At 35.5% G+C, this 24,121-nt stretch overlaps 1 protein-coding gene across 1 annotated transcript in view; it reads right to left on the reverse strand.

The window, feature by feature from the left end:
* Positions 1 to 6,762: 6,762 nt before the first annotated feature.
* Positions 6,763 to 24,121, reverse strand: part of CD28 (CD28 molecule) — a 38,944-nt gene continuing 21,585 nt past the window's right edge. Inside the window, exons 2-4 of the mRNA XM_051983753.1 lie at positions 21,354 to 21,710; positions 18,681 to 18,805; positions 6,763 to 9,580 (exon numbers count right to left, since the gene is read on the reverse strand). Coding sequence (XP_051839713.1) covers positions 9,452 to 9,580; positions 18,681 to 18,805; positions 21,354 to 21,710 — 611 coding nt within the window. The 3' untranslated portion in view covers positions 6,763 to 9,451. The remainder of the gene's footprint in view (positions 9,581 to 18,680; positions 18,806 to 21,353; positions 21,711 to 24,121) is intronic.

The following is a 24,121-nucleotide window of genomic DNA, read 5'->3' on the forward strand; positions in this document are numbered from 1 at the left end:
CTAAATTTTTGAAAGGAGTTCTCTGGCCCCAGTTAGGCTAGAACAAAAAAGCCAGATCAGCTGGAAGGAACTGATGCATTCAAAGGGTCATCCAAATAATATCTTGATAGTATCCAAAAATTTTGGACACTGCAAATGTGGTTGAGTAAGCATTCCCAAAGTCAACATTATGCCCTGGACAGTAGCCTGGATTTCTGTGTGCCAAGAACGAGGGAACCTTCTGAGTGAAGCAATTCATTTGTCTCAGGGGGTAAGGTTCATACGAAGGGGATGGTTGTGAAATTCATAGATGCAGAACTTTCCTTATCACCTGCCTAAAGGGAAAAGGCTGTTCTGTACTGAACAAAGTACTGAAGAAAAGGCTGGGCACTGGAGGCAGAGCTAGCTAACAGGAGAGCTTTATTTTGATTGGGACTCCTTGAAGGAAATTCTGAGAAAACCAGCTTGATCCCAAAATGATACTATTAGGAGGAAGCCAAAGCCAGGGGAACAACAGGTACAATGGCTAAATGAAAGCCCAGTATTTGGAGTCAAAAAGATCTAGGGTTGAATCCCATTATGGGACCCTGGACAAATAACTTAAAATAGTTTCCTCATCTTTAAAATTAGGTTGGTGCAATAAAGCCCTGGGTTTTCAGAGTCTGAAGGACTTGAGTTTAAAATGCTGTCACATTTGCTACGTGATCCAAGACAACTTACTTAAATCTCTCTCTGCCTCAGTCTCCCCATCAGTAAAAGAAAGGTGATGGACTCCTTTACTTTCTGCCTCTAAATCTATGAGGCTACGAAAGTCAAAAATGAAGAGGAAGCAAAACTCTGGTTACATAAAATGCTTAATATTAATAAACATTATTATCCAAGTTAAAAGACAAAACTGTTTACTACTAACAGCCTTTTAAACTAATTGCTTTAGAGGAATTACTTTGTGGGGATGGGGCAGGGTGACATAGGGTATTGTTTGGATGTTTGTGCCTGTTGTTTCAAAACAGAATGGCTTCATAAATCACAACACACAAATTGAAATCGTTAGCAACTTTTAATGTGGTAGAACTGGTCCCTGCTGTGAGACTGCTGCTACTTCAAGTTCTCTGACCCACCCTTCATTTTTGTTTCCCTTCCAGACTCATCAGCTGGGGGAAAAAAAAATTAGAATAAAACAGCATATTTTGCATCTTGTATTTTCAAACTTCACTATCTTTGTCACATGTAAGAAAGGTTCCTTGTTGAGTGATAGTAAATATATTCCCACAATAAATGGGAATGGGTAGAAGGGAGAGTACTTTAAAATAAGACAATTTGAGAAACCGGATTTCACTTTTCGTTTGAGCTTTAAAATAGCACAGATTCTTTCAAAATCTTGTTTTCTTTTCTTTTTTAAAAGTGATTTAGCAGAGAGATATTCATTGATAATATAAGGTAATGTACAGGATTGTTCAAATTCTGTATGAAGATTCCCTGTCTGCTTATGACTGAGCACATGTGTGACTCAGGCCTGTGGGAGCGCCATGTTTTGAGATGCTGGGATATACTGGTTCCCATTCTGTGTAACAGAAAAAAAGACTTTCAGCTTTAGGAGATGATGAAACAATCCTTTCATTAACCACTAAGTTGTAGAAACAGTCAATAACTATGTGGATCTTCAGAAAGGGAATGACGCCAACATTGAAGTCTTTCTCTTTCTTCAACTCTGGGGGTAGTTCTCTTTCATTACACTATGACAAGTGGGAGGGAAAACAGCCTGCCTGAATTCAGCTGTAATGCTACCATGAGCATATGGCAATGAAATCCCATGCCCTACCAAGGATTGTTCCCTGGTTTGGGACTATCTCTCTCTTGTGTGTTGAGAAGAGTGGGGTACAGAGGGGAATAGTATTGATTTGGGATAAATAAGTTAAGGATAACCTAGATGGAAACATCCAGAATTGAAGGCAACCTTGAGAGTTAAAAAAAATTTTACAAATCTAGGTCTTTTGGTCAGATCTGACTGGCAGAGGGAGGAAGAATATACAACAGCTTTGTCCTTGGAACAGATAAACACTGATTGGAATGTAAACCTAATTTCTAGGTCCGTTTGCCAGATATGAGACTTAGAGGTTCAGTTCCTCAAAATGTTTTATATTCTGGATGGGATTAACTAGTGAGATGGAGAGATGAAAGAGATACAGGGAGAAAGAAAAGGAAGGAGAGATGAAGGGAGAGACAGAGAAGGAGGCAGAGGGAGGGAAGAAAAGAAAGAGAAAGAAATGGAAGAAAGAGAGAAAGTAGGAGAGAGAGAAAAAAAATGAGAAAGAGAGATACCCAGAGAGAGAGAGAGAGATCTCAGACTACTTATGTACATATACATATGTATGTACATATTTGCGTATATTTGAGAATCACCTATATGAAGATGATAGAGAAGGTCATTGTATCAATGGGAATTAATAAGATCATCAAGTAAGATAGTATAGAGTGAAAAAAGAAAAGGATCAAGCAATAGAATCTTGGAGAATACCCATGGTTGTTGGGAACCAAAAAAGAGATTGAGTAAGAATTTTCAGATACTGTAGGAGAACCAAAAAAGAATAATGTCATGAAAACTTAGAAAGGAGAGAATACCCAGGAGGAGAAGGTGATTGATACTAGCAAGTGTCAGAGAGATTTCAAGATGAAAAAGGACTCAGAAAAGGCCTGTTAATTTTGGCAAATAAGAGATCCTCTGACACTTTGAGAAGTGAAGATTCAACTGAATGGGGAGAGACCAGAAACTTGACTCCAGAATTTTCTCTTCTAATGTCAGTTCTTGATTATTCAAAGCTCAATTATCTGATTTAAGGATAAAAAGGAATTTTGTTTTCTTTATTCTATATTGCTACTCACCTTTTCAATGAGTTTTCTTTTTGTTAGAATACATAAGAGAAAAAGCAAAAAGCATCATCATAGACTTTCTTCTGCTTAGGGTTATAGCTTTGGATATAAAAGAGACAAAAAATAACTAAACTCTTATTTTATAATGATAAATGATACTCTATTATAATATATTGTATAATAATGTGAGCATTATATTTCCTCTTTTACAAGCAGCCCTGAACTTTCAAACATACAACTTATAATCAACCCACACAGATCATGAATCTCTGTATCAATCATCACTGCCAACACCACAGGGATTCCCCCTACCATGGGGCCAATGTGAAACAACTGATTTTACAGAACTTAGGGGTTTAGAAGCTATAGTGGAAAGGGTCTTGAATTTATTCTGATGGTCTGAGGACAAATGTTGGCTCTACTTCTTACTATCAGTCTAACTTTGGATAATTCACTACTTTCCTGGGCCTTGCTTTCCTCATCTATAAAAATAAGAGAATTGGTTTAGATTTGGGCATCTTAAACTTTTTCCATCATGATCCCTTTTCACCCAAGAAATTTTTACATGACTCTGGTATATAAGAGGCATAATCAAACATTTGCTGAGAATAAATCATAATTTTGTGACCCCCACATTCAATTATGAGGTACCATATGGAGTCCTCAATCACAGTTTAAGAAGCTGGGACTTAAGATGATGTCTTAGGTCTCTGGCAAAGGAAAGGACAAAGTTGTGAAAAGTAAGAAAAGCAAGCAAGACTAGCCAGTTGGCATCTGGTCTCCCTGAACAAAACATGTCTTCCTCAGCATTGCCAAAAATTTATTTTATTCCAACACTCATGGATTTCTACCATATAGAAACTCATTTAGATGAGCTGAAATCCTCTTTAGAAATAATTAGGATCAGCTAGGTAGTGCAGTGGATAGAATACCAGCCCTGAAGTCAGAAGGACCTGAGTTCAAATCTGGTCTCAAGACACTTAACATTTCCTAGCTGTGTGACTCTAGACAAGTCACTTAATTACCTCAATTATTAATCACCCAATTACCTCAGTGAAAAAAAATTAAAACCTATGTAATAGTTAAAGAGTCATCAAACAATAATATGTAACATGGGTGTACTTTGGTTCTACTTTTGGAAGGCCAGGTTTGTTATATTCCCCATTCTCTCCCTAATACTCTTAAGTATCCTAAGAAGGTTGGGGAGAATGGAAGACTCTTCTAGTCTTCCAATGACTAAAGTCCCCGCTGATTGTGTTCTATCAATATTTTAAGGCTCCAATCACCTCAGTTCCATTTAACAATTATATTAATTTTTGCAAAGGGATCTTTACTTTAAGGTATTAAAAAAAAAAAAAGCATACAAACACTCCCCAAACACCTAGAGGATATAGTCTTCCCTACACCACTTCAGTCTCTGGTAAGGGGAGAGAGATTAAGTTCATGTTTTAGCTCAATTCCTACATGGTATTGGTTACACTTTAAATCTAAAGTCCTCCTTCTCTTCCACCTACCCCACCACCTCCAGTAGTTCAGAAGCCTAGTGTCCCAGGGCTTCCCTGCGGTTGAGTTGGCTACCACATCCACAAAACTCCTGTAGTCCCCATGACTTGAGTTTCCAGATTCAGAACTTTATTCCATGTACTTAGACCTAAAAAAGACAAATGAAACGGATCCAAATCCCAAACTCATTTCTTGGAACCACGTGGCATAAAGGAAGAGGAAATTAGCCCTCAAAAACTTCTCCATTTATTATTAGGTGTCTCCAGTTTTACCTCTGCATACAGGTAAATGGCTGGGAAAGAAAGCCAACATGCATATAATTCAAGATACTGCAACTATGGTTCGCAGATAGAAGGTACATGGGATCAACTTCACTGTAGGCCAGTGTAGAATGTCCATCTAGTCCCAGTCCTCCTGTCTCCAGAAGCAGATCCCTGGTATCTCCTCCATGACTGTCTCCATCACAGATAATTTAGCCATGCTCCAAAATGGTTACACCCAAATTAATGTGAATTAATTCAATCACTTTATTTTTCTCCAATAATTAAGTTATAACCATGAATTTTGAGATAAAGGGGAATGGAAAATCAGGAAGGAAAGAAAGTACATAATTCAGAGACATGTAGTACTTGAAGAGGTTTTTATTGTTGAGAACTTTCAGTCTTCGATTATTTGTGGAGTTTTCTTGGCGAAGATACTGAAGTGGTTTGCCATTTCCTTCTCTAGCTCATTTGACAGATGAGGAGATTAAAGCAAGCAGGGTTAAGTGACTTGTTCAGGGTTACACTACTAGTAAGTATCTGAGGCTCAGATTTGAATTTATAAAGATGAGTCTTCCTGATTCCAAGCCCAATTCTCTAGCTGCCATATTTTGAAGAATAATAGGGAGCTAATCTGGGTGTTTCCATGAGGGATTTTAATTAATATATATAATGGCGCTAAAGGTTTGTAGAGCTAGCATTAGGAGGTTGGAGAGGGGTGCAAAAAGGGAAGACATAGTATACCAACAGAAAATTTCACAGGTTACAAAATTCTATCTGAAATGCCAGATTCAAGAAAGAAGGGGAAAGGAAAAGGAAGCAAGCACTTATTAAGTGCCTACTATATGCTAGGCACTGTACTAAGATATTATTTCATTTTTGACATTTGATCCTTATAACAACCCCTGTGAGATGGGTGAACTATTTAGTTAAGAAAATTGAGACAAGTGACTTGCCCAGGAAAGAATTTCTCTTCCTCCTTCTTCCTAAGCTACTAGATTTTCTTACTCTAAGTCAAAGGTTCTTAAACTACAGGTCACAATTCCAATGAGGTGTGCATAATAGAATATGGGGATTATGAAATTATGATTTATTATCAATAAATGTTTGCTTTGTATGCCTGTTTTACATACCTATATATTCGGGGTCAGAATAAAAAGGGGTCACAAGTGGAAAAAGTGTTAGAAGCTCTGCTCTAAGGAACCAGATCTTAAGTTAATATTTCTTGGTGCTATAGTCTACCTATGTTACAGATAAAATAGACTTTGTAGGCTGGCCTATAAACCTGATCTCTGTTTATAATATAATTTCTATGAAGATTTTATTAAGCATTGACATGGCATTGTGAATCTGAAATTCAAAAGAAATGAGTTTCAATTCTGACTCAGATTAGCTGTGGCAAACTGCCCCTAAGAAATATCACTTATCTCTTTGCTCATTTTCCTTACCTCTAAAAGGACTAGAGTTTTTCCTTTTCCTTTACAAGAGGCTGTTTCATTTATATAAAGAAACTGTTTATTAATAGTAAGCATTTCAGTGAAGAAGGGATCTCAGAGTAAGGATGTGCTGGAATTGGCTCTGACCAACTTCTGGGAATTAATTGTTAAAAATTCCATTTGGGTATTTACACTATGGAAATTAGCAAATGCTATAAATAAGGAACTGGTTTATTGTCCTGTTGAATGTCTAGACTTAGGAAAATGATAGAGAAAATGTTAATAGTGAATAAAATGATCTGTATAAATGCAGATCAATCATAAAAGTGTGTTATATATTTTCTGTATCTCAGTTTCTTTATCTGTAAAATGAGATGGAGATAAAAATAGGAAACAACTCTAGCATCTTTACAGAGAAAATCCCCAATGGGATCATGAAGAGTTGGTTAAAAAATGTAAAAATACATTTTCTAGGAGCCAATTGTTAAGTCTTTATCAGAGCCTGTTGTTAAACCTTTACCAGATTGATACATCCAATCATGTATCTTTAATGATACCCCTAAAAAAAAAACCTTTAAGATTGTATGGTTGATTTAAAATAAATCCAATCATTTGCCTAATAATGGCACTTCAAGCCGTTTCTTTTTTTCCCAGGGTAAATACCCATTACCTTCAATCAATTCCCATATGATATAAACTCAAGATCTTTCACCATGTTGTGAGTAGGGATTGCTTTTTTCTTTGTATTTATTTCCACAGCACTTAGCACATAACAAAAGCTTGATAATAATAATTAATAATTAATTGATAATTATTGTTCCTGATTTAACACTTTCTAAGTTATTAGTTTCCTCCAAAATTGTGGCACACAATTGGACCCAATATTCCTGATGACCAGGGCAGAGTACTGCAGTCTAAGATTACATTAGCCTCTAAAATGACATATCACACATTCTCAAATGTTTTTCAGACAAGACAAGATCTGGATGCTCCTCATTTTGTAACTGTGAAGTTGATTTTTTTTAACCAAAGTGAAATATTTATCCATAGTAAATTTCATCTCATTTGGTAAGAGACCCTTTTATCCCCAAATGGTCAGAATATAATAAATTATAATTTTTTATGATCAAAGTTAGCAGCTCTTGGTATTTTTTTTTTGCCTTTATGATATCTAGGGCCTTAAATCGTGATTTATCACATTGTTGTTTAATTCTTTTCTTTGTGAAAACTCATAGTGAAAATGGACTTCCTCATGCAATATGTCTGTTTTAGTCCTGTTTATGGTAAGTAAGAAAATCTCAAGTGTGAGTCATCTTGAGTAAACCTTTTCCAGTCATGAAAAAGTGGAAAGAATTGATCTTTGGTCATAAACAGTAGTATTTTTTCTACCCATGCCCTTTTGAAAATGTCTCCAGCTGAATGGCTTACAAATGCAGTCTGCTAGCTTGGGCTGATGAAGAACTCAGTATGCCAAAATGCTGGTAATGGGTCTTTCTTGCCAACATAAATTCAACTGTCCTTTGCAGTTCAAGGTTAATGGGTGTTGATCTACTCGAGCTTAATTGAATTAATGGAATAGAAACATTACAAATTCCATTAATTTTATTCTAAATTTAGATCTAAATTTCCCTTTCCTCATCACAAGTTTAAAATGAATATTCTCCATATATTGAGAAGCAAAAAAAAAGAAAAAATTCCCTGTGTTTTTATTACCCTACAAGGGATTTCAAGAAATAAGAGCATGGTAAGAGCTCCTTACATCATTTTTCTTACATTTTAATGTGTGTTATTCAGTAATACACATTATGTATTAGTACATCATCTTTTAGGGGTGTCATTTTCTCTCTTCCTCATTTCAGGATGTGTTAAGGTAATCCTTGAGTTGTTTTTCCCAGTTCATGTGTTTTATGAAGTCCATAATTTAGCAAAATGCATCACACTCATTAGTAGCTCATAACACTGATGAGGTCGTGGAGTCAATGATAGTCGGTCCATTAGCAAACCGAGAGTACATCACAGATTCATCAGAGATGGAGGCAGAAAAAAATGTCCATTGTCATTCCAGAATTCTTTCTGTAATATCTCTTATTTACTTAGTCCAATCTCATTGGCGGTGATAAATGTCTGGAAAATTCCTCCCTCTGTTTCCACTGATGTCCAGGAACTGATAATGGGGCTAGTTCAGCACACCAGTTCTGAGTCTGTAAACCAGACACAGAAATGAAGTCACCTAAACAGGTTGTGTTCCATTGGCATAGCTTTTAATTCAATGGCAGCTGATCTTTCCAGGACTGAGGTCTCAGGGCTGGGAATGAGACTCTTAGTTTCACGCATTGCTTTTCATCTCTCTATTCTCCAGAAGACGCATTTAAGCCAATTTCTTTCATCCATGTGGAATGATAACATAATTTTTCACAGTAGATTCATTTATTTTACTTCTTCAAGAAGCTTCATCTTTCAGGTTTCCAATATTACAAAAATAACTGTCTAAACCTGAAATCCATAATGAATGCAGACCTTTTTCAGTCTTATTGACAGTAAATATAGTGGCATTTGGGACATCTGATGCCTCTCTCTAAGCTCAGTTCTTCCCCAAAATCCACCTTATTATTTTCATCTCATAATCAAATTGCCTAACTATTCTCAGAGTCCAAAAAAATAAAATTTCTCTATACAACTTACCCCTACATAATTTGATGGGAAATGAACTTCTGAACAGATAGTTTTGATTTTTGTTGTGATACATTAACTATGTTGAAATATGAAAAAATAACCATTCCAGCATTGTAGAGCCAGATTTCCTTAAGAAAAATCTACCAATTCTTCTAAACTAAAACATTAACAATGACAATATTAAATATAAAGTATATGATTTCTATGTGAGCAGAGCATAATTAAAACAAAAAAAAATTCAAAGTATCAAATTCCCTCATTCAAAAGGGACCTTTCCATTCTTGCACTTACACAATTTTTAGGTTGAGGCAGATCTTATATTCATTTAGGTTAATGCAAGGATGAAGGAAATAGAATTAAACCAGTCTTTTTTTGACAAATTGGGGGACTAGACATATATACCACATAAAAATCCGTTTGACTTGGGTTCCTCCAACACTATACTTTTCAATCAGGTCGGCTAATTCAGGTCAAGGTTGAATAGGAATGATAAGCTTGGTAAAAATGAACTTGCCTATTCCTGAAAAAAAAATGTTTTGGGAGACCCTATTTCATAACATTATAAAATGATCTTAAATATTTGGGTTATTCTCTGCATGAAAGAGGCATGGTGGCCTGCAAAAGGTCAAATATAACCGGCTAGTGATGGGAGGTGATCACTTCCTATCCAGACAAATAGGGTTGAGGAGATGTAGGGGTGTTAGCCGGCTTGCTTCTGGATAGGCGTCTGTGTCAGGATCGATAGGCAGCATAGTCCCTAGTTGGGGCATAAGGTTGATAATGTTTTTTGGTTGGTCCTGGTCTCCGAGGAGTCATGTTCATGTAGTCACTGTGGAGAATCCTGTTCTTTTTGCTCTTCAACTGCAAGGAAAAAAGGAAAGTCAGAAGGTTTCTCAATCTATTTTTCAAAAAATGTGAAACATCAAAAATTTGTGAAAACTGATTAGGATATTACTTATGAGACAAAGATGGCTACCAATTATCCTTGAGAGTATTACACACAAGGAAACTTTGGAAAGAAAGTGGGCAGCAGGCTGAAATATTTTGTCTCAATAACAAATATTGAAGGCTATGTCTAGCTATGTGAATTTTTAGATGCCTGCCATGAGGGTATTTCCTCACAACAGTGTCCACTGATGATTCATTTGTTTTGTACCATACCTGCTACTCCTCCACTGAAATTCTGTTCTGTTACCTCATTCTGATGTGTAGGTGACTGGTTTTGAGAGATGTTATTCAAACTCAAGTTCTGGAAAACTGAAAAAGTTATGAATATATCTATATGCCTCCTATTCATGAACCAGGCTACTCAAGCCAAGAGTGCTTAAATTGTAGTCTCAAAACTCCTGGATGGTGATAGCATTTTGGGGTCTATTTAGATATGACAAAGCCTTAAAATATTTTTTAAATATTTGAATTTAAGTACAAAAAGAAATTGCATTTCTGTATATACCACAGAATATAGAAGGAAGGTTCCATATGAAATTGTGGATCTACTTGCCCAGTAGGAGATACCCCATCCATCAGTTCACTTTAGTGAGTTTGAGCAGCAGAGACCAACTTCCCTATACTACTTTACAAAGTGTTTTGTAAATCTCAAAGTTTATAAATTACTACAATTAATTGTATTTTTGCTATTTCTTTTAATCTAGACCTGTGAATTAATTGATATGAGGAACCATTAAAATTCCCTTTACCAATATGTCTGTGTATGCTTTGCAGTTTTAATCTTAGCCCAAGGCTACACAGCTAGTTTGTGTCAGAGACTCTCCCTGAACCCAGATTCTGAGGCTAACTGGCTATCCCTTGCTCTATGCTGTCTATCATTATATATTAGGAATAGGAAGTAATAATGGCATCTCTACATGAGAGACTTTGTTTACATTGCCATTTGCATTTATTTGTTTATAATAGGCTTCCAAACAATCCAGTACAGTATATTGATATATTAAGTATATCAGTAAACCAGTATATGTACATATATATGTGGATATATATATATACACACATACATATTAAGTATGCCCTAATACTATATATACCTGATAGAGAGATAGAAAATACTATATATGCCAGATAGATAGATAGATAAAAAGAATACTGGTATACTTAGTATAGCAGGTAAAATCCTACTAATAGTGTCTTTATTATGATTAAAACCCATTAAAGATTAATGTGTGAAAGGCACTAGACTTTAATACTTCAAAAAATCAATTCATCTAGCCTTTAAGCTTTTGAGAGATCATTTTCAATAGTGTGGAAAAGACTTTATAAGAGATTAAGAAGTGAGTGATTAATGAAAAAGCAAAGACTTCAAGTCATGGATTACATAACATTACTCTCTCCTGGTTTTGCTCCTATTATCATCATAATTAACCATTATCATCATTTATCTCTAACCTGCTAAACACAAGTAGCCCCTAAAATTTAGTCCAGGATTCTCTCAATAGAGAGATGCTCTTGATGATCTTATGTACAAAAAGAAAGAGCATTTCTGTATATACCACAGAACACAGAAGGAAGATTCCTTATGAAATCATGGATCTACTTGCCCAGTAGGCGATACCCCATCTATCAGTTTAGTTTTAGTGAGTCTGAGCTGTAAGCAGAGACCAAATTTCCTATGCTGCAAAATGATCTTATCAGTTCCTATGGGATTAATTATCATCTCTATTCAGATCAAACCTATATCTATTTATCCAACCCTAATCTCTCTTTATTACCTTCATTACCAACAAATTCATTGAATTTCCCGTTGACATCTCAAACTCAACATGTACAAACCAGAACTCATTAGTTTTCCCTCTAAATTCATTCCTTCTCCAAATGCCTCTATTTAAAATAATTATTAGTTTTTTTAAAAAAACAAATCTATTTTCTCTCCCTCTAACTCCTCTATATCTGCTCAGATTAGGAGCCTGAGGATCATCTCCCTCAGTTCTAAAGTCTTCCCTCAGCATTTCTTAGATGTCCTCTTTCCTCTGTTTACACTACTAAAACCCCAAATAGTGCCCAGACTATTTTAATGACTTTCTAATTTATTGCTCTATTTTTAGCCTTCCACCTTTCCAATCAATCTTCTACTAATAGTTTCTAAGGTAAAAATCTGACCATGTTATTCTACTGAAAAATCTTCACTGGCTCTAGGATAATATACAAACTCTTTAACCTGACTTTTAAAGATCCATAGACTGCCTCCAAGCTATCTTTCTGGTTTTATTTAACATTTCTTCCTATTAGCTATATCCTCTACCCAACACCCCATCTCCCTCCTCTATCCATTTATTCCAAACCCAGAATACACTCTCTTCATCTCAGCATTTCTAAATGCTTATTATCCTCCAAGGTTCAACTCAGGTGTTACTTTTTTTCTGCAAAGTCTTCTCTCCTCCACACAGACTAGTATTCTCTTCTTTCTCAGACTGATTACCTTTTATTTATTTACCTGTGACTTCTAGTAAAATATAAGCTTCTAATTAATTGCTCATGTTTAACCTATATTGGATTACTTGCTATCTAGAGAAGAGGGTAGGTGGAGAGGGAGGGAGGAAAATATGGAACACAAGGTTTTGCAAAGGTGAATATTGAAACTATCTTTGAAAGTATTTTTAAAAATAAAAAGCTATTTTAAAAATTAAAAAAATGAATAAACTTCATTTTAGTGGGGCTCTATTTTGATTTTATAAAGATAAAATGAATCTGGAATAGTGCATTGTACAAAGCAGGCTTTTAATAAATGATTGTTGAATCAATACATGGATGGATGAATGAAGTATAAACTATTCTTTGGAGAAGTTTGACTACAATTCTCTAATCCTTCAGAGATCTATATCATTATTGTGGGTGCCACTTCTACCAACACAGAATGAAACCCATCTACAATTTAACAGATAATCTTCAAGAATTTCTATGGACAAAATCATTCGCTATCCTGCGGTCAACTTGGCAAAAGGCCTTGTTGAATTTAGTTATGCTAGTCCTTGGACAATAGACATAAAACCTATCTCAACTTCCTTACAGTGAACTTAGGAAGTAAGGTTATAATCTCCTGAGACACTTCTTAGTTCTAGGATAGCTTCCCATTTGTCCCTTCTATTTTAGGGCTCCAGGGATCGGCCCATCTGTTCTCTTTGCCGTCAGAACTCATAATCCTCCTGGGACCCACTTTAGAACAAACCTAGGATAAAGGGGAATTTTCCCCTACTTTTCTGTCCCATGAGGTTTCATAAGAGTTTTTATTGTTAGAAACAAGAGGAAAACCAGCATAAATTAAAAAAAAAAAAACAGAAAGTTGCCAAGTTACAGAAAGACTTAAAAGTGATAGTTATCCCAGGCATCAATGGAACATGAAAGGGATTGGGCCTGATCCTTATTTCTAAATTCTATCACCAATTTCTTTTTTTGTTTCAGTCTAAAAATTTATCCATGCTCAACCCTTCTTTATTCTTAGTGGATTAGTGAATAAGCTTCATCTAACTTCTCAAACATTAAAAACCCAGAGGGTAAAGTAGGTAAGAGTCAGTGTTACACGATTTGTCCACAAAGACTCAAATAAATAACTTCTCTATCATATAAGTATTTTAAAAAATAAAAAATTAATAAACTTCATTTTGATGGGGCTCTATTTTGATTTTATAAAGATAAAATGAATCTGGAATAGTTTATTGCACAAAGCAGGCTCTTAATAAATGATTGTTGAATCAATACATGGATGGATGAATGGAGTATAAACTGTTCTTTGGAAATAATTCTCTAATCCTTCAGAGATCTATAATTTCATTGTTGTGGGTGCCACTTCTACCAACACAGAATGAAACCCATCTACAATTTAATGGAGCTTAATTATCTGTCTGCTTCATTTAGAAGATCAGCATGGGTTATAAGCCAAGGGAATAAGAGATCTGAAGGGATTTTTAAGGATGGAATAGACAATCTTAAACCTGGGGTTCATATTTTGATAATTGCATTTCAACGTAATTGGTTTCCAAGGGCAGCTAGTTGGTGTAGTGGAGAGCATCACCTAAGTTCAAATCTGGACTCATACACTTAACATTTCCTGGTTGTGTGACCTTGGACAAGTCACTTAACCCAATTGCCTCAGCAAAATACACACACACACACACACACACACACATACACACACATATATGTATGTGTGTATATATATATATACACACATACATATATGTATATATATAATTGGTTTCCTTTGTAATTCAATTTTTATTGTATGCATTTTAAAATGTTATTATGAGAAGGAATCCACAGTTATTATCAGACTGCCAAAGGAATTTATGACATGCAAAAAAAAAAAAAAAAAAGGCTTAGAACCTCTGGTAGAGGATATTTGACCATGTTCACAGGTTGAAAGGAAGGAGTCAGGAAAGAATAAGGAGCAAGAGAAAGAAGAGATAATTGGGATGGCATAAAGTCCCTAGCACATGAGAGAGGATGACAAAAAGAACATGGATAGAGACTCGTCTTGGAAAATAAAAGAAATGTATCTGAAAATCATGGTATCTCAGAATAGTAAAAAGCCTCAGAAGTCAAATCCAATTCATCCCTGAAGCAAGACTGTCCTCTAAAACACCCCTTACAATCAGTCATTAAATCCCACTTAAAGACTTCCAAGAGTGGGAAGCTTATTCAAAGCAGCCCATTCCTCTCTCAGACAACTCTAATTATTCTGAAGATTCTTCCTTATATTGTCTCAGAACCTGCTGCTTTGTAACTGCTATCCATTATTGCTCATTATTCTGTCCTATAGGGTCAAACCAAGTCATTAAATATGAGTTCCTCTTCAATTCCATCTCAAAATTCTTCTATAACCTTCTTCCCTCCTGTCTGCTTTGTATACCAAGGAGAATGATATGCAGTATAAAACAAAACTGATTGCCAGGGAATTGAAACCTTATAGAAATAAAGAAATGGTAAGGGACCACTGAGCTACTTGAAGGTCATGTGAATAGATCTATTGCATGTAATATGGATGCCCTCTGGATCTGTTCCCCAAAGCTTCTTGCACATTATCTACTCACATTTCAGAGTTCAAGTGCTTGTCCACAGAAGGAGGAAGTATAATCAGACTGTCATTAATTTCCTTGGAACATGCATACAAGCAACCAGATGCAATTAATAGAGTTTATAGTATTCTGAACCATTCCCCACCCTCAAAAGGCAGACAAAAGACACATAAAGTATATGCCTATAGGCATACAGGAAATTTTGACATTTTTTATGACTACACATTTCATAGTCTTGCTAATAAAAAACAACCCTTTATTCTCTCTGCCTTTACCTCCTTGTTGGATGGTTACCATCAATGCAAAGGCAAAAGCATATGTGCAATCAGGATTTTGCATGACATTTATGCTGGGTATTGTTCTTTCAGCAAACATATTAAGCACCTGCTATCTCTAAAGTATTATGGATGTAGTTGAGTCATGGTTCTCTGATCACATATTCCAGTCAACAAAGTTTGCTTTATTTTTGGATTTATTTACTAGGGAGAAGAATAAATTTAGAAAGAACATACTTTTTCCAAAGCAATCAAAAATGTATCAATAAGAATTCTGCCCAACTTTGACTGGATGGGTTCTAATATCTTGAATCTCCTCTAACAAATTAAGAGATCCTGGATAAATTCTACCCACCATAGTTCCAAAACTCTGGAATGGTCATGGAGCCCGAACCCTGTGCAACCCCAAATGAGAATGCCCATCCTGTCATTCATCCCACATCAAGCTCTCTTTTAAATTTTGCTAAACTGACTCTCTCTACTTCCAGGAAACTAATGGTCTACCTCTACCTTTTTATGACATAAAATAGGAAGGGATCTCAAAGACTATATAATGAAAAGTTACTCATTTTGCAGAGAAAGAACTGAGGTCCTAGAAGGATTCAATAGTAGCAAAATAAATCTCAAAACCAAATTTCAATCCATGTCAGCAAACTCCAAATTCAGTTCTTGTTTCTTTGCCTTTCTTCTACCAAATTATTAGATAACTATTTGGTGCAATTTATATAGTGCTAGACCTGAAATCTGGAAGATCTGAAACCAAATCCTACTTTACATACTCTCTGTGTGATCTGGGGAAAGTATTTAATTTTCTGTGCTTCAGTTTATTCATCTGTAAATGAGGATAATAATAACACCTACTTCCTAGAGTTAATTTGAAGATCAAATAAATTATATAAATGCTGTTATTTTTATTTAAAAGTGGGGAGCCCAGCATAAACGTCATCTACATTTTCTTTATGTTATTGGAAGCACATCGATAATGCATTTCTTTACACAGTGGAATGAGTTTGCACAGCTGAGTGATTGGAGGGGAGATCAAGGATAACAGATGTGGGGCTATGAGCCTGGGGGTGTACTGTGCTATATTCACTCAAATGTCAACTACCGGTCAAGAACTAAGAATGAATCTGCAGCTGTCCCCAAGAGCTCCCTGAGTCTATAACTGTTGACAGGTTGGCATTAGGAGTGCAGTATACTACTAAACTGCAACTTTAGCTAGACCCCTCTCCTTCAGACCAGGTAACTAGCAGTCATACAGTAAGTTAACCCTCAAGAAGGTGCAGTAAGATGTACGTGACATATACTTTTTGGATATGGTCAATAAAGGAATTTTTTTGTGCTTGACTAAGCTATTTCTTTTTTGAGAGGATTTTTTTTATTTTTTAATTGGAAAAAAGCGATGGGAAACAGAGAAAGAAAAATTTTTACTTATTAAAATTTATTTATTTATTCATTTTTTTAAAAAGGTCATGATGCAGCTTTTGTTGTGGGGGCTATGCACTTCCATACTCAGCACAAAGTCTCTTTTTCAAAGCAACAACAAGAAAAGATCTCAGTAAGAAATCTGAGTCTGGAGTTTGAGGAACACCAGTTGAATCTCATTCAGAATTAGAGGAGACCTCCATCAATTAGTTCAACTTGTAGCTGAACAAGGATGACGCTTAACAGTCTCCCCTGAGAAGTACATGTGCAGACTTTGCTTGAAGTTATCCAATGAAGTAAGAAATACTATACCTCTCCTGAAAGATTCTTCCACTTTGGGGTAGCTTTAATTTTTAGGAAGGTTGATTTTTGTTTTTGATAATCAGCTCAAATGTGGCATTGTACTTTGAGAAAAGGCAAGCTTTCTATTTCACCTTAATTATTTGTGGGCATCAGAGTTTAGGATCAAATGCAAATAAAAAATTGTCACCAGGTGAATGAATCACCGCCAAGGACTTTGGCAGCCCTTTCTCTAAGCCATGTGTCTGAATTGCCAGATCTTTGAGAATGGTATTAACACTTCATTTTACTGAGGATCTTCATTCTGAGCTAGACTCCTTCAGTGCTCTTATTGTAAGAATTACAGAACTAAATCCTCCAAGTAGTCTATAATTGAAAATGAAATACTATTTAAGGGCTTTTGTAAACTTTGGGATGATATCTATATAACTCATTTCTATTGTATTAATCTCTTTGAACCTTTCATTGAATTCAACAATCATTTATTAAATACTTATTATATGTTGAGAAACAATGTGGAATTGTGACTATTGAGTCAACCAGGAAGATCTAAGTTCAAATCTCACCTTGGATACAAATGATCCTGGACAAATCATTTAACTTTTCAGTGCTTTAGGTAACACTTTAAGACTAAAAGTTGAAGAGGAAATTATGGTGTGTATTGGCCCAAGGGTTCCTGCCCTGGAAGTTCCCTAGATCCATAGTCTAAGGGGTCTTCAAACTTTTTAAATAGGGGGCCAGTTCACTGTCCTTCAGACGTTGGAGGGCCGGATTATAGTAAAAACAAAAACTTTGTTTTGTGGGCCTTTAAATAAAGAAACTTCATAGCCCTAGGTGAGGGGATAAATGTCCTCAGCTACTGCATCTGGCCCGCGGGCCATAGTTTGAGGATCCCTGAATCACTATCCCCTCCTGTCTACTAAATATATGTAGTCTGTTGGATATATACAAAAACAAAGGATGAAATAGTCCCTGCCCTTGAGTAGTTTATCTTTTATTGGATTCTTTAGCAAATTACTATACCATCCTATTAACTGGTCTGTTGATTCTGCAAGTTACCATCATATTGTAAATATGCATATTTATAACAACTTGCTCAATAGTCTCAAAGAATTCACATAATCTCTGAGTGTACCTGATAATGCAGAAGTAGGTTCAATTTTGGATCAGTCAAAAATCCTAGAAATTTTTTTTTAAATATTATCTTCTTTGGGGTTGTACCACAAGTCCACACTAGCATTTCAACACTTACCATTCTGTGATTTAGGGAGAGTAGTGGGAGGGAGATCCAAACCGGAAGCCCTAATCTGAAAGGCCATTATTGAAGTGGTTTCCACTTGCTATTAGCTTGTCTATACCAAGTTCTAGATTGGTCTGCATTCAGTCCAAAGAGACAAAGCTGAAGAAGGAGGAGAGGGTGAGGTGGGGAGTAGAAAGTAAAAGACTGCCTGAAGGTTTATTAAAGCTAGTAAAATCTGATCCGTTGCTGAGGGGGGTCTGCAGCCACCACTGTAGTTTCATAATGATAGCTCAAAGCTTGGCCTCTAACAATTAAACCTCATCAGAGGTAGAAAAAAAATCTATGACTCAGATAAAAATCTCGATTCATTGCTAATTTGAAGGCAAAGCAGCACTCTGCACCACAATTCACATGGTTCCTAGCCCAGAAACTGAGTACTCCTTGGATGGCTGTAGGAAGGACATTCTCAGGATGCTCTGTATCTCTCCTTAATCCCTGATCATCTATCTCAGTATCTAGAGGCATAGAGAAGTCTCATCAAGGTATCTCAAATCTACTTGAAGAATGAGAAGCATTCAAAGATTATGAGAGTCACCTACAGAATTATAGTAAGGATTGGGGGTGAGGGGGAGGCAAAAACAGCAGTATCATTGGGCTCTATCACTGATATTACTGAAGACAAGTACTTAATTTCTTACCCAGCAGTTAAAAAAAGCCACTGTAATTAACATGCTATAGGAAGCAAGGACACATAAAGCCGCAACAACTGCCCAAAAGGGCTTGGGAGACTCAGGAGTTCCAGGAGTTGGACAGACCTCCTTCTCTGAAATAGAAAAAAAAAAGAACAGAATGGGTCAGAATAGGCAAGGAGTGGCAGCTGAATTCATTCTCTGCTTTCACAACATCATATCAGGAAGGATGGAGAGAAATAGCACGCCCTAAAGCTCCCAGACATCTGCTGCAGAGTGAATGTCTTTTTCTGTATCAGGTATTAGTCATTACTGGAACTCAGGATGAAAATGTAAGAGAAATGGTTTTGTGATCTCAGACAAAAGCTCTCTGCAAGTTATATTGTCTCAGAGCCTCCATACATCTCATTGTAATTTGGAATCCTTCTTCGCAGTAAGCTCTATCCTGTGTTTTCAGGCTTTTCATGTCAGGCACTATGTAATGGAAAGTGCTAATACTTCTATGAGTAAGCTAAGTGATGTTCCAGAACTTCAGTTTCCTCAACTGAAAAATTTGGGAAATGGTAAATGTCCCTTCCAACCTAAACATTTTTTGATTCTGTGAAAAGAATTGCAGGCAGTCTGAAAGAATGAATGTAATTTTGGAAGAAAATAGAGTCACAGGATTGTAGGGTTAGAAAAGGTCTCCAAGATCATTTAGAATAAATCAACCTTTCCCTAAAGCATGATTGCCTACTACACTATCGCAAGTCACTGATTATCCAGATTTCACTCGAAACCAGTGACAAGGAACTCATTTTGAGCTAAGCCTTAAGAGGATACTTTGCCTAAAGATGCTATTTTGAAATGTTATTGTTGTTGCTTAGTTATTCAGTTATGTCTTACTCTTTGTGACCCTGTGGATCATGCTATCCATGTGGATTCTTGGTAAAGACACTGCAATATTTTGCCATTTTTCACTCCAATTCTGAAATATCTCCAAGGAACAAAGAGTTCAATTCCCCTGCTCTATCACTTATTTGTTATATAACCTTGGACAAGTCATTTTACCTCTAATTAAGTCTTAGTTCCTCTCTTAAAATTGATTGAACTAGACTTGAAAGACTCAAAATGTTGAATTTAGAAATAAGGTAAGATGAGACCCATTGGGTTTCTATTTGGCCTTCCTTTTCATCTTTTAGTTTTGATTTTATATTATATTGTATCACTAGTTTAGAGGCAAATATTAAGAGCTTCTATTTTAGAGGTGGAGAAAAGCCATCCATAATGGTGCCCATGCTCATATTATTTTGGCATCAAGTTATAATATGTTACAATCAAATTCCAGAATAACATCATAAAACTACCACTGAAATGCAATTTGATCAATTGGCCAAAATGTTGTTTCCTATGACACTAACTTCCCCATTCAATGTTATATCATTTAACTCAATGCTTTCTCAGAACCAATTAATGGTGTTTGGGGCATAAGTTCATATGTAATAACCAAACAATTATTTTTTTTAACCTTGGGATCAATTTAATCATAACATTATTTATGTATAAGTAGGCAGTAATAAGAAAATGTTGTCTAAAACTGCAATAGGACTCAACAAATGAAATATTCTTTTGCTACTTGATTGCATTTTCTATTTGTTTTTGATCACCAAAATGACTCTACCAGATAAAGCCAATAAAGCCCTCTTGTGCAGCTTACTATCTGTTTCTAGCAATATCTCATCATTAGCTGAGGAGAGAAAGAAAGCTAAAATAAAAATAATGCCCACAGGTAAAATACTGAGAAAGAACAAAAATGTTATTGATTTTTCTTAATTCTAATTTTGAAAATAAGGAGTCTACATTTTTAAAATGCAAATGATCATAGCATTAAAAGATTCATAATACTAATTCCATACAACATTGAGAAGTAGAAAATGCAAGTATTATTGTTATCCCCATTTTACAAATGGGGAAATTGAGGCTCACTAGAATTAAATAATTTGCCCAATGATCATATAGTTAACAAATGTCAGAACTAGGGTTTTAATCTGTCTCCTGATTCTAAGTTTAGTGTTCTTTCAGAATCTAAAGTCTCAGAATTGTGATTTGTTTCATTCCTATCAAGAAACCAACCCTAGCAATCATCCAATTCTCTGGCTTCATAATACAGATGAAGAAACTGAGATGCAAAGAGCTTAAATGTCTTATCCAATATCACTTGGCTAGTTATCAGTCAAGCCAACAGTGGAATTTTAATGCATTGCTCTTTCCATCCCGCCATCCCACTCTTTTGAATAGACATACCAGTTGGGTTCTGTACATTTAAAATGTCATTGAAATTTATAACAGAGAGGCCTTAGAGACCATCTAGTCTAATCCCTTTATCTAATAACCAGAGAAACTAAAGCCCAAAATGGCTGTCCATTACTTGCAGAAGTCACACAACTAGATATTAGCAGCTAAAAGAGAAATCTCCTGACTCATAGACTGGAGTTTTTCCCCCACATCTCAGCAGAAGGTATTGTTGCAAAGGAGGAGGCTGGCAAAGGGATATTAAGAGCCCAAGTCAGTGAAGTAAGCACAAATAGAGCTCATTCTTCCTTTCAGCCAATTTCTCTCTCAAAAAGAGGTCAATGTTCCTCCTTTGAGAATACCTAGGCAGACATAAGAATACTGTATTACCCTTTTAGAATTATTTTATACCTTTCACGTAGATGATGGTTCCATTGATCTTTTCGTTGGAGAGATATGGAGGAGGATACATGAATTCGATTTTACAGAAGTAAATATCCGTTTGGTTGACACTCATATTCCAGAGTTGGAACTTCACTGTTTTGTTATCAAAATCCACATTGCAGCTGAAGTCCTCAGTTGAGGAAAGCAAGGGCTTATGGGTTCCATTTACATACACAAAACAGACTTCAAGGGCACTGTTTGTTCCCTTTTGGAGTGAAGCTCGAAATTCACTTGGAATTTTATCATAGGTGTAGTTACAGGCAAGGGTTACCGCTTCATGATTGTCAGCTATAAGCCAGGGTGGCTGTTTGACCAAAATCTTGTCTAGGAAGGAAAGATAGCATTTATTTAGAACAGGACAGGTAAACAGGATGGGCTTCTGAAATGAAATTTATTCTCCACAAAATAAATAAATCTTTAATAAAGGTGAGCCTTTTTTTTGGTTGGTAAATCTAGACTGTTTGGTCATTGGTGGGGATGGGGTCATCATGGTTTAAGGAAAACAGGCAAATACATTTCCACTTTTGACTTAAATATGGGGCATTGCTTCCAGTTGAACTGGATCTGACTTGTGTTATATTCTGTTTGATCAAAAAGGTCCTGAATGCTAACATTTTGAATCTGGTTGAGATTCCTGTTATGTTTATGTGAAGCTGAAAATTGCTAAAGGGGTGGGGCTGATTGCTGATTGTTTTGATCTGACTTTTAAAGTATAGAGTGTAGAGTACTTTAAAGTGTAGAGCAATATAATTATTCTTCAACAGGAAACTTGACAGATGTATATAGGAAATTAAAATATGTTTTAAGACATTGGGTATTTTATTCATTAGCCTTCCTTGAATAAAGATGGAATAATTTTTAAAAAGCCAAAAGTAAATTGTTTGCTTTAATTTTTTTTGCACTGTCACTGCTCCTGAAACTAACCTCTCTGAAAGAGGTGCCAAATTTGTCACCTTATTTGTTCCTTTTCTTTTTCATCTGGACTTGTGATATTAACTTAGGTAGTATGTCAAATAGATGGAATGTTGGATATGGAGGCAGAAAAACTTGAGTTCAAATCTTTGCTGAAACACTTACTAGCTATATAACCCTGAGGAAAACACTTAACTCCCTGAACCTCAGCTTCCTAATCTATAAAATGGGGATGATAATAGCATCTAACCAATAGGATTGGTGAAAACTGGTAAAGTACTCTTCAATTGTTAAAGTGCTACATAAGTGCTTATTATTATCATTCCTTGGTATATAAAAATGCTGGTGAAAAAACAGCTCTTCAACTTATGGTATCAGAGTTGGCAGGAAATTGAGAGATCAAATAACTTGTCCTGGATCACCTAGTTAGACCTTAAATTCAGAACTTTTTAATTCTGAGAGCTAGAGCAATAAAACCAAAAATGTTCTATTCTGTGGTGGAGTTTCCTTTCCCTAGAGAGATGCAATCACTAACCTCAGTAGGTTTTCCTTTTTTTTTCCTAATTACTTGTCTTTTTCTCCTTGAAATGCATATTCCCTAAGTGTGCATGCAAGCTGTGGTGACTTTACTGATAATAGTGTTTTAGAAAACAAAAATAAATAATGCACTTCATTATAAAACATTGCACATATACTATATAATCTTCTAGATTTCCATCTTTAGCAAAATACTGGCTGGCATTAGGGTTAAGGCTAGAAGGAGAAAGATTCAGAGTATGTTAATGTTGACGGGTAGGAAGGTCTAAAGCTGTTTATTAAATATTCTCTCATTTTGTTATGTTGTCACATCCTTATCAGAGGTGGATGGAATTAGTCAATAACTTTCATTAAGTCCTTGTGGGCTAAGCCTTAGACTAATTTCTAACAAAAACCACCATTTCTAGCACCTGTAGCTTTGTTTTTCTGAGATTAAATAGTAGAACTATTTTTAAAGGGGGAAAGGGAGATGATTAGATGGCACAGTGGATATAACACCAGTCTAAGAGTCAGGAAGACTCTTTCTGGGTTGAAATCTGGCCTCAGTTATTTCTTATTTCTGTGATCCTGGACAAATCACTTAACTCTGCCTCCATTTTGTCATCTGTAAAATAAGCTGGAGAAGGAAATGGCAAACCATTATAATATCTTTGCCAAGAAAACCCTAAATAAGGTCATGAAGAATTGTTAGAATATTTCTAAATATAGAAAATATTTAATAAATGCTTTTAAAAAAGACCCTATAATTTTTCCTAATATGCTACTTTGCTACTGAAACAAAGGACCTAAAAAAAGGAACTGAGAAATCATCTTATCCATACTCTTGCCTTTCAACTGAGCAAAATAGAGAATTATTGGCCCTATTTTTTTAAATAAGTTTTTATTGATACTTTTTTGTTTGGCTGGTTGGTTTTTTTAATTGACACTTTTTATTGATTCCTTACATTACCATGGTTATCCCAAGAGAGCCATTTCACATGACAAATAATATTTTTTAAGAAAGGAAGATAATCAGCACAACTAATCAATGTATTGAAAATGTCCAAAAACATGTGCAATGTGTGGCACCAGTGGACCTCCCACTTCCACAAAAGGATGGGTTTGAAATGTCTTCTCACATACCACTTCATTGCTGATTGATCTTTATAATTTTGTTACATTTGCTTTTTATCTTTTGGTAATTATTTTTTCCATTTATATTGTTATAGTCAATATGTATATGTGTGTGTGTGTGTGTGTGTGTGTGTGTGTGTATAATGTGTGTGGTGTATATATTTATATATATA

This window comes from Antechinus flavipes, chromosome 3, assembly GCF_016432865.1.
Source record: "Antechinus flavipes isolate AdamAnt ecotype Samford, QLD, Australia chromosome 3, AdamAnt_v2, whole genome shotgun sequence".
Taxonomy (NCBI): Eukaryota; Metazoa; Chordata; class Mammalia; order Dasyuromorphia; family Dasyuridae; genus Antechinus; species Antechinus flavipes.